Source organism: Limulus polyphemus, unplaced genomic scaffold, assembly GCF_000517525.1.
Source record: "Limulus polyphemus unplaced genomic scaffold, Limulus_polyphemus-2.1.2 Scaffold3856, whole genome shotgun sequence".
Taxonomy (NCBI): domain Eukaryota; kingdom Metazoa; phylum Arthropoda; class Merostomata; order Xiphosura; family Limulidae; genus Limulus; species Limulus polyphemus.
The window spans coordinates 40,972-53,301 of NW_013669466.1; the positions used below are offsets into that span (position 1 = coordinate 40,972).

At 32.0% G+C, this 12,330-nt stretch overlaps 1 protein-coding gene across 2 annotated transcripts in view; it reads right to left on the reverse strand.

Moving 5' to 3' along the window:
* Positions 1-1,199: 1,199 nt before the first annotated feature.
* The window catches only part of LOC106470173, a 30,216-nt gene continuing 19,085 nt past the window's right edge, over positions 1,200-12,330 (reverse strand). For both annotated transcript variants that reach the window (XM_013930703.2, XM_022398773.1), the window contains exons 4-6: positions 8,955-9,104; positions 7,823-8,037; positions 1,200-3,068 (exon numbers count right to left, since the gene is read on the reverse strand). In XM_013930703.2, coding sequence (XP_013786157.1) covers positions 1,401-3,068; positions 7,823-8,037; positions 8,955-9,104 — 2,033 coding nt within the window. In that variant the 3' untranslated portion in view covers positions 1,200-1,400. The remainder of the gene's footprint in view (positions 3,069-7,822; positions 8,038-8,954; positions 9,105-12,330) is intronic.

Genomic DNA, 12,330 nt, shown 5'->3' on the forward strand with positions numbered 1-12,330 from the left:
TCATTTCCTTCAAAGTTACCATGACTATTGTTCCCAGAAGCTCTATTGAAATGTTTCTCTAGTCATTTCCTTCAACTTTACCAGGACCATTGTTACTAGAAGCTCTATTGAAACGATTCTCTAGTCATTTCCTTCAACTTTACCATAGAGAATCGTTTCAATAGAGCTTCTAGTAACAATGGTCCTTGAAGGAAATGACGTTACCATGACTATTGTTATTAGAAGCTCTATTGAAACGATTCTCTAGTCATATCCTTCAACTTTACCAGGACCATTGTTACTAGCACCTCTACTCTTCTTCAAGTTACCAATAGTTAATGGACTGGTATTTTGGCAACTTGAGTTTTGAGATCCATCTTTCTTTTAATTTCCTCCACAGATATTTCTGTTGAAGACTTCTTCTCTGCAAATAAAAAACTTTCTGCTGTTCAACTATTGTTCCTTCATTGTAATCTTTTGGTAATACTGTGGTTGACTAAGCTCCAAAGTCATTTTAATATAGCATACTCAACACTCCGTATTAAATATACATATATTTTTTTATTTACTGCTAATGAATGTACCTAGAGGAGTTGATTATCTATAAATTTATCTATAAATGACAGAATTAATAATAATATGAAATATACTTATGAAACTAATTTTTTTTATATGCTTGGATATTTATCATAAAAAAAAAGACGAATAAAATTAATTACTGTTTATACAACCACATAAAAATTTTTATTATTGATCATACTCTGTCATAGCTGTTTGTGATAATAGGGTTTCATAATATGTACTTTTATGCCTTTTTTCTCATTTTAAAAAGTACATTCTTAATCCTTTTATGGCTATTGGAACTGTTTTTATAAAATAAGTCACTAACACACAAGCTATTTCATACTCTATATTAAAAGAAGTACGAGCAAGTGGAAAAAGATGTGACCATATTTGGATATTATTTAGTATTATTAAAGATATTTTGAAATTTACAATTATGTTTTAACACATAAGTGTACAATATATATATCGGTTATTAAAAGGTAAGTATTTCCACTGTTTCGTTTTTCAGCAGTCAATGTGATTCGAATAAATATGAAACAAAACATAGTTTGTTGGTGAGCGCAAAAGTTCATAACCTATTCATAAATATTTTTTTAAAATCCATACTTTTGGTCATAAAGGTGATTCTTTGAACACATTGACAATTCAACAAATATGTATCATCCCTGTAGTTTTATTTGATAGCAAGTCTAATATTCAATAAAAAAATCTCAATCTTTTAAGATTCAACAATATCATTTATATCGAGTCTTTCAGTGAATAGTTTGACAAAAAAATTTTTCACTTAAGAGAACAAAACAGGTATACATATTCCAACTGCAGCAAAAAAAGCACAAAAAATAAGTTTTTTTTTATTACAAAGTGTTCTGTATTGCACTTGCTACTGCCTCGGCAGCTCTCCTCTTCATGACTTCATTCCTATTCCGAAAACTTCTATTTGCGGAATCAATAGCTTTCACGCACATCTTCCACACAGTCTGATCGTTCTTATCAAATTCATAGAACTTTTCAATACATTCCTTAATATACTTTATTTTTAAAGGATTTAAACGGGGTTTTCCACAACCATTTACATTTCCAGATAACCTCTCTTTATCGGTAAATATTTTCCTCATAATGCAAACTGCAAATTGTTGAGGTGAATTACAGTTAGAAAGAGTCTCTTCAAGTTCTCTTGCACTGAGATAATGTTGATTCTCAAGAGGAAATACTCCAGCATTTTGAGGAAACTCGCTTTGAGTCACTGCTTCACTTACAATTTCCCCCTGTTCGTTCTGTTGATGAGATCTCTGAGATACATTGTAATCTTCATTTGTATTGTCAAACTCTTTTAACTGATGTCTAGCACTTGGTAAATTTGCAGTTTCTTCTACAACGGTCTCTTCTTGGTCATAATGATCTGATGGCTCAATAAGGGCAGTGAGGTCTTCTTCTGCTTCTAGAGTTGAATTAGTAGAAACAGGAAAGCAATCATTGATACGAAGGTGTTGTTTTTCTAATTCAGTTGTCTGATAGTTTGGTTCAGACAGAGAAGGGTTTGATCTTTGGAATCTATTCAGAGACTGTGGTTGGTTGAGAATAACATGAGAGGGTTGACCATCTACAACTAATAAGGACTGATTTCTTGGCTTGTTTAGATCATTCATGATATTTTCCAAATACCGTCGGATGCATCTTAGTTCTTGTATTACTTCTCCAAACTGTGAGCCACAGTTGCAATGTAAATGCACGGCAGCTGCTGGTGATCCTTGGGATGTGGACGGAGTAAAAGAAATAGATGGCCCTAAAGCACGAGGAGGATTAGTAACCTGATAAGGTGAACTCGAAGAAGGAACCTCTTTGAAAGAAGAAAAAGAAGTTCTACCTTGAGGAGTGGATGTAGGACTAATAACATGGTGTTCTTGGGCATTTATACTTTCTGCTCTGTAACTTGCTGGTTGAGCATGTGAAGAGGAAAAATTATTCAATTCTTGAGCAGGACTTTGATTATGTACATTTTGTTTTTTTTTAGCAAGGTGATTTATGTCTTGGCAAGAAACGGGTGAACAACTTGCTACGCAAGGTGGCCTGAAAGATTCCGTAGAAACTGATGATGGTGATGATAATAGGTATCGATACTGTTGACGAACGGGAATGTGTTTCATAAAATGCCGTTTCCTGCGTCGAATTTGCACCGAAACATTTCTCTGGTCATTTCCTTCACCATTATCACAGCCATTGTTACTAGCAGCTCTACTTTCCTTCACATTACCACTAGTTAATGGACTAATGTTCTGGTTTCTACAAGTAACCTGCGAGTTTTGAGATCCATTATTTCTTTCAATTTCTACCACAGATGTTTCTGTTAAAGACTTCTTCTCTGGATTTTCTTCTTGTAGGCTAGCATCTTCCTCCTGTTCGTTTATTGTTTCATCATTCTTTGCATCTACAAAAGCTTGTTGTATTGTTTGATGGCTGGTAGAAGAAGGTTCTTGTAATTCTTCAGTCTCACTATCAATATTCCATTTCTCTGACATAGTTTTCTGAAAAGTAAAGCAATTAAAGGTTACCATATAATAATGAAATTTAAAAACACTTCACCAGAAACTTATACATAAATGGGGGGGTTAATGTAGTTAAATCTTCCCTAATCTGGAGACTACCAAAATAAAACTCATTTATGCCCTAGCTGGTTATCAATAACTTCAAATAACTGTACATGATACTTTTTAAAGAATAAAAAACATCATCGGGAATTTTTGTCCTTATACTTGGGTAACTAATCCCAAATAAACAACCATCAAGGACATTTCCTATAGTACAACAAGCTCCTCAATAAATATACTACGAATACCAATTCTGCTCATACATGGACAGATAAGTGACTCAGTATATACTTTACAGTTAAGTGACTCGGTTTATACTTTACAGATAAGTGACTCAGTTTATACTTTACATTTAAGTGACTCAGTTTATACTTTACATTTAAGTGACTCAGTTTATACTTTACAGATAAGTGACTCAGTTTATACTTTACAGATAAGTGACTCAGTTTATACTTTACAGATAAGTGACTCAGTTTATACTTTACAGATAAGTGACTCAGTTTATACTTTACAGATAAGTGACTCAGTTTATACTTTACAGTAAAGTGACTCAGTACATACTTTACAGTAAAGTGACTCAGTACATACTTTACAGTAAAGTGACTCAGTACATACTTTACAGATAAGTGACTCAGTTTATACTTTACAGTTAAGTGACTCAGTTTATACTTTACAGTTAAGTGACTCAGTTTATACTTTACAGTTAAGTGACTCAGTTTATACTTTACAGTTAAGTGACTCAGTTTATACTTTACAGTTAAGTGACTCAGTTTATACTTTACAGATAAGTGACTCAGTTTATACTTTACAGTAAAGTGACTCAGTTTATACTTTACAGTAAAGTGACTCAGTCTGTAAAGTATAAACTGAGAGTCACTTATCTGTAAAGTATAAACTGAGTCACTTAAGTTTATACTAAAAGCACATGTGAATAATGATAGGTTAAGGTACTTTCACTCAAGAGAAAATGTAAACCTAGGATTTTTAGTTGCTAAGACTCTCAATTCCATTCTCTTTCAATAAATACTAGTAGAACATGCTTCAGTCGTACCTATACCTACTTGTGAGTGATCAAATAAGAGTATCAATAAAAACAGTTAAATGACCTAAAACAGGGAAAGGGTTAATGAATAAAAAAAATATAATACTTCATATAAAACAATTCTTAGAGTATATTCGATAATATCAACGGGAAAAAAAAAGTTCCATAAAAGTGAGGATCTTGAAACCTAAAAAAAATGTAAATTAAACTGTATTAACAAAAAGTAAGGGATGTAACTTAGTGTAACATTTTTTTGAGGGAGGGAGGGAGAATAGCCCCCTAATCACAAACATTCAGTGGGAAAGTTTAAACCTTCAATCAGCCAAAAGTATCCTTGCTTAATTCTATCTTTGCAGAAAAAACATAACATGAAACTTGTTCTTCACACAAGTTTCTTATTTACATTATTTAAAAACAAATTACCAGCCAATCTTTCTTCCCTGAAAACTGCTTGTTTTAGAAATTCACACGAAGCAACATAAGGACTAGCTGTTCCCCATTTTGAACAATCAGACTAGAGAGTAAGCAAGTATTAACAATATTAATTCTTGGACTAATCTAATAAAATAGTAAAGATTTGACCATCACTCTTATAACACACCCACAGCTCCAAAGTGCAACTGTATTTTTGTGACAAAGAGACATATACCCTCAGACTCACAGTTCACCACTGGGTCACACCTGGCACTCCTCAAGAATTAAATATTTCAGGATTCTTCACAGGAAGATATTTTTTAGATACTGTACGTAGCATTTTCTGTGCAAATATAAACAACAGTGTTTCCCAAACACAGAACCGTGAGAAAATTACAAACATGTCAGCTGTTTAAGTCAAGTAAACAGAATCATTTCTTACTTATGTAGGGTTCAAATAAATAGTGAATTATGATATTTGAATATTGATTACCTATATTAAAAATTTATTCAAATATTCAACAACAGAGACAGTGAAAATATCATACACCTCTTTCTGTATATTTGTTGTAACTTGTTTATTGAAAATTAAAAGTAATTACTCATAATATCAGTAACAAAAGTTACAAGCTATGTACAAGTGTTTAAAGATGCTAAATAATATCTAGTATTGGCTTCATCACCGAATATTATCCTACCATTAAGCACCCTATACGATAAATACATCAGATTGTACACTACAGTCAACTCAGCTATGTCACATTCGGCCCTAATTAAGTTTCTTTTTAAACTGTCAATTTGCTTAAATTTTATTGCTGTTGGAAGCATTTACTACTGACTGGGCCCACACTTGTATTTACACAAGTTTAACGTTATCAGATGAAATCTTCCAATATTTATGGAGAAACTGATCCAATTTCAATCACTGCGCAAAGTTATAAACATTATGTACTGTAGATGATACTGGACTTGAGTTGGCTTTATTTGATGTTATGATGATGGATGAACAGACATGACGATATGTATTCATAGTTTGCATTCAGATGTTTAGACCAATGAAATTTTCTTGTGTTTTGCATTTAAGAATCAAAGTGAGATCTGAGCTGCTCACAACTCGAGAAAAGTCCTCAAAAATATAACATTTTATATAACCCTGAATATTGAAATATTTAAAATTACTTGAAATATTCATTAAAAAAAGTATTCTAAGTCAATAATTTAGATATTTGTTTCAGCTCTAAAATTATGCAACACCAAGCAAAGTGTTCCATTAACTAGTAAGTCAAACTTTCAGTTTTCTAGGAAGTCTCTTCTGGATTTATGAGTTGGGCCTTAGAAAATCAATATATCAAGAACTCGGACTTAATATAAAAATGTTAGTGAATTGCCGATACGTGCTCTCCTGTCACAAGTATCCAGACATTTCTGGGCCACTTGAAATGACTCACCAAGATTGATCTACAAGGATTGATCTTCTAGGAAGTCTCTTCTGGATTTATGAGTTGGGCCTTAGAAAATCAATATATCAAGAACTCGGACTTAATATAAAAATGTTAGTGAATTGCCGATACGTGCTCTCCTGTCACAAGTATCCAGACATTTCTGGGCCACGTGAAATGACTCACCAAGATTGATCTACAAGGAAACTCCAGAATGCAGACACATATCAGACACATCTATTGGTATTGTCAAGGTGTCTTCAAACTGAATTATGTAAAATTGCAATAAGAGATATTATAGACTTTGAGAACAATGAAAAATAATGAAATGGTGTACTTAAGTGTTTTACATTCACAAAAAATAAATCTATCATTCTATAGGTATTTGCAGAACTTGTAGCATTCCACCACAATTTAATTCTTCGTATTGTCAGCCAACGCTAGGCAGCTGGTACATAATTGAATAAGTAGAGTTGTTTAAACATTTGTTTAACAAGTATAAGCTTGGAATGGTCTATTCTTTCCCTTGTTGTTAAATAAATGTTTAAACAACTCTATTCAATAGAAAATTATGTTTCAGTACTTGGTCACAGTGGCTATTCTCTTTGTGAAACCATTCAACATCATCGGGAACTTAATAACACAAAAGTCTAAAAACTTTTTCCAATTGCCTGAAGTTCTACTGAAATGCGACAAATGTTAGAATTACAGGTGTTATTTAAACCAAATTGAACTGGGCATTATTATTAGAAGAATCTTGAGAAGATTAATGGAGGAAAGAGATCCTGTGAAAAACTCCTCAAGTGTACGATAGTAATAAAAGTATGAAAACAGACTTACTTACATTCAATACACGGTGTTAACGATACAAAATAAATGATACACAATAATAGATATTAAAAAAATAAAAGCTAGATTGGTTGCTACTAGCAACTGCCTTCTTATGGTTGGAGGATCAGAATGAAGCTCCTCCAGCATTAAACCACCAAATGATAAAAGAAATTACATAATAGTGACAGAAACCACCTTGGCAAGCAATTTACAGTGACTTTATAGCACTAAATGTGATCTTGCTTTCAAAGGTGTCATCTGTCAGTCCTGTCAACAAACTTCTTTTTAGATGTAGGTACTTTTGAATAGTTGAGGTACACGAGCCATGGCACTAGTCTTGATGGATGTTTGTCAATTTTATAGAAGTATGGGATCAGCTCCTCCATTCTGAAGCAATGGCTGAATATGGGTCTCTATGCAGGCAGATGAATAACATGTAAAAGAACTACAGTGATGCTATTATGGCATTGGATGTATTCTACAAATTAGGGGTGGAACCTATCTACTAAGTGCTTACACAACTATATGCTCATTGATATCACCCGCACTTCCAAAAAATTAAAAAGGTAAGCCCACCTATTATTTTTTGGAAATATAGGTATGGCCTAATGAGAGTCCAAGTCTTAACTTCAAAAACCTATCTTACAGAATCTGGGAAAAGATTATACAAGACTTTTCCAACCATCATCAACAAGCCAAGCTAGAAGAATAGTAATGGAATAATTTGTATTACTCACGTGTTGTTACTTAATTCAAAATATGCCTCTCACGAATAGACAGCAGCTATTCAGATGAATGGTAGTGCTACATCACATTAAGACAGTGATCACTAGGACACCTCAATAACTTCACGTCAGGATACTTCATACAGGTCAAGGTCAGTGTATGTGTTCAAACCAGCTTCAAATAAATCATTTGTATATTTTTTTTTACTCAAGAGAAATGTCTAATTCAGAGTTTCTCACCTTCCCTTGAAATTTCGCTTGATAAATGATTTTTCTTCTTTTGATGCCAACTGCAGGATCTGTTTCAGTATCTGTTAACTGTGCCATTTCATCCATAATAGCCCCTCTTTTTGTGATGAATCTTTTCACGGCTTCTTCTTCATCTATATGTTTATTTCCTTTGAAGCATTCCTTCTCAAATTCTGCTCTACGCAATTCCAACGGTTCATTGCTATCTGTATAAACAACATTCAATAATATCCTGAATTTATTAACTCGGAGTGATATCTTATAAAATTGGTAAGTGTCAGAAATATTAAAATATCAAATATAGGCTTTAAAAAACAAAACCAGTTCTTTTCTGCCTCTCTATGACTCTCAACATTGTAATTTCAAAGGAAATGCAAAGAAATATTAATTTTCATAACTTTTTTTTATAGGTTTGTGATGCTTATTTAACCCAGTTACTGTCATGATCAAAAGTGAAAACAAGCATGCAAAAGGGAGAAAAAACTTGACCATTAACAATAAATTAATAATTCATTAGTTATAAGATCATTTTCTGTATACAAAAACCGAGACAAACAAATTTGTTTAGTTTCCAAGTCTCTACAGGTACCTATAGTGTTGTTTATGATAAGAAACAAATTGAAAATAGAAATAGTTTAGATTTATAAAATACCTGAGTATTTATATTCTACGAATCATCCTATTGTAGTGTGTATAATATTAAATTTAAACTGAAATGAAATCACTATATTATAGCTAATTAATATTTATAGTTATACAATATTCACTGTGTAATTTAATTTATTATTTTCTCATCTCTCTCTCTCTTTCTTAATACAATATCTATAATTATTTAACATTGTTGTTACTTTTATAACCAAAAAATTCCCAATACTGTTCTTTCAAACCTTGATAATTAAAACTGTACGCTTATATTGTCCATTAGCCCTACTGACGATTTTTTAAGCGGGTCAAAAGATAGCTAAAAAATATTGTATTATCTATATGAATGTATTGAAAATATCTTTTTAATTTAAGAATTTTCATTCTAACTTATAATACTAGTCTTATTATTTCTAAGTTGGTACTTTTTAGTTATAACTTAGTTATAGTTATACGACTGTAAAGTTATATACTAGTTTACCATCTGCTCCAATGACAGTGCCCTGGAACTTGTTATTTCCAGCCCTAATTTCTACTTTCTTCCCTGGAGAAATCCATCCTTCTACTTTTCTCTTTGGAACAATGGTGGTAGTCTTGTCTTGAGGGAAGTATACAAGGACAAAGGCTGGAGCTTGAATTTAACAAAAAAAAAAACTTAAAATGTTCTAAGTCTACAATTCACCATTCATTATTACGACATTCGAAATAGTCTAACAATATTACGTACACATTTAGTTGTATTAATAATAATATCAGTTACTTTATAGGTTATAGTTTAAAATAACAGAATATTTACTATTTCTAAGGATAAGAAAAGCTCTCTATATCACTAACTTTAAAAAATTTCCAAAAGCAAAGTCCTAAATGACGTAGAAAGCAAGTGGAATAAAAAGTACCTTTCAAAGCTATGCACTTTGTCTGTATTTCCCAGAATTCTTAATAATAATATAGCTATACTTAAAGCAATCTAGAACATTTAAAAGTATAATAGCATATTAAAAAAGCATAAGATTAAAAACAAAACAAATCATTACTAGGTAAATTGCCAATTTGTTAAAAACGCACCTTGTTTAGCTCTCTACCTATTATTATTGAACAGAGAAAGTCAGAAAATATATATTATATAAATAAAAATATTTAAAAGTTAATACCGCTCAAAATGTATCAACATCATTTTAACTAATACTATAAATATGAACAGAAAATAACAATATTCATTTATGTAAATATTATATACACAGTATAACTTCGTTATTAAATAATTCATTTCAACGAACCTGACCCATTTATAACTTTATGATATCGACTCAAAAGAGATATGAATACATGCGTGATATACGAAATTCATTGACAAAAGCTGGTATGTGATATACACGTAAGTTGTACAATTTACGTATTTTAATTATTATTAATATTAATGAACTCAAAACCATTAAAATGATACTGTACTTTTAATATAAAGTCACCATCTTAATGAATGTTTACAAAATACATTAATTGAAAAGCCTTACGTATGAGTTTCTGAGTTATACCCTCTATCACCAATGCTGGCATTAGTAGCGTAAAACTAATAGTTAAATTAGGCCTATAAGTCTGATAAAAATCCTTCCAGCATATGCAAAGTAGGCTTAACCAATTGTTATGCCTATATTTATTTTTGTTCAAAGCGTGACATATTATTACATGCAGTCTTCTCTGACGCTCTTGTACGTACATTATTCTGTAAGTATAATAAATAAATTTTATTAATATTTAGGAAATCTTGTAATCGCCCATCCCTTCTGCGTAATTTGTAAGAAATCATTATCACACTCCTAAATGAGTCGGTGTATAATTATATTTACAAGGTAACCTGATATAAAGAAAAATATCATTCTAACTTTTATAATTTTTGACATCGAACATGAAACTACTTCACTAGTTACTAGTTTTTGTCTGCTAAAGCCGCTTTCTGTTTGAGTTAATTAGTCCTCCTGCCTTTTTTTTTTTTAACAACGATCTTAGGTAAGTTAAGTACGAGTAAGAATACTAAGATGATAACAATCGGTTGTTCACAGCTTGAAACATGGTAGTCTAAAAGTCAAACTTAGCAGAAGATTGAATAAATTTATGCTTGTAACTGTAAATATAAAATATGTATTTTTTACAAACCAATTACTATAGTATATAGTGACGTTGTTAAATAGTTTATATTCTCTCAACTAACGAGTAGTGGCTACATACATTCAAGATTTTGTTCAACTTCAAAAGTTTGTTCCGTGTCGCACGTGTTTTGGATAACGTATGAGATAGGGCTAGTATGCGAATCTTTAAAATCTACTTTCACTGTATTTAAGTTTAACAACATAAATAAAAACATACATATTACGATAAAACATTTAACAGTTTAATATAAAAACTTTTTAAATGTCAATGTACTTTTGTTGTTTTTTTAAGTCACAACGCAATAATTTATTTTAGTAATCAGCCAACCACAATCACGCAGGCCCATAAATTTTACGAAATACGAAAAAAAAGGTATGTCTTAAAAACATGTGAATTTATAGGCTTACTAATTCAGTTCCTGTCAGGAATTCGTACACCTCTAAAAAATTGGGGAACTGCAACATCTCACATCGATTAATGCAAAAAAAATCCTTAACTCATAAACATGGTTTGATAATATCAGAATACAGTACCCATTACGACAAATCAATTCACGATAGATGCCGCTCTAGTAAGAATACAAATTTGATTTCAAACCTTGTAATTACATGTTCAGAAGTTTGTAGTCAAGTTTCAAAAGTAAAGAAAACACAGCAGTTCAATTTTTATACCACTGGTTTTGTCGTTATCTACACAGTACTAAAACCAAGGTCCGAAATTCGCAAAATTTCTAACCGGCCCTTCATCAGAATTCTAATTTATCCCCTAGGGATTCTAATTGTGTTTCTTTTCTGGTTTAACTGGTTCACTCCAAAACAATGGGCTGTCTGTGCTCTGTCCACCACGGGTACCGAAACCTGATTTTTAGCACCATAAGCCTGAGACTTACCGCTGAGCCACTAGGGTGAATTTTGTTGTCAGGGCCAATTAACCAACGCGAATTCTAGATCCTACTGAAAACCCTGATACAGTGATAAGCCTACGTTAGACCGTTTATACTATTTTGTGATAAATTTATTATATTAAACAAAACGGTATGTCTGCGGACTTACAACGCTAGAATCCGTGTTTCGATACTCGTGGTGGGCAGAGCACAAATAGCCCTTTGTGCTTAATTACAAACAAAACAAACAGTTACTTCCAACAACTTTCATTATCAAATATTTTTATTTATGCAACATTACATATCAACAACTTTTGACGTATTTAAAATTACGTTTGACTTCGTATCTTTCATCCTTTTATCTGCTTTATTTGTCATACGACATTAGCGATAGGCCTATTCTATTTCTAAATCTCTACATTCTTAATCTAGTCCCCCAGGGATTTTCACAAATTAGAAGAATACATAATAACAATACTCCAATCACATCATATCTGTTATATCCATTGTCGAATACTTCCTTTCTCTCAATCCAGAACTTACCAGGCCAGCTGGGACATAACAGACACAGCAGTAGTCCTAAAACTGTATATTTATATAAGTCATTTTCTAGGAGTTACATTAAGGTAGATGTAGATGACAGAGAAACCTACTGGTGCCTCTACCCATGGTAACACTCTGAAAATGGTCTCAATATACAAATATAGGCTCTTCAGACACTGGTTTATAACCGGCAAAAGTTTGTTTGTTTTGAATTTCAAGCAAAGCCACACGAGGGCTATCTGCGCTAGCCGTCCCTAATTTAGCAGTGTAAGACTAGAGAGAAGGC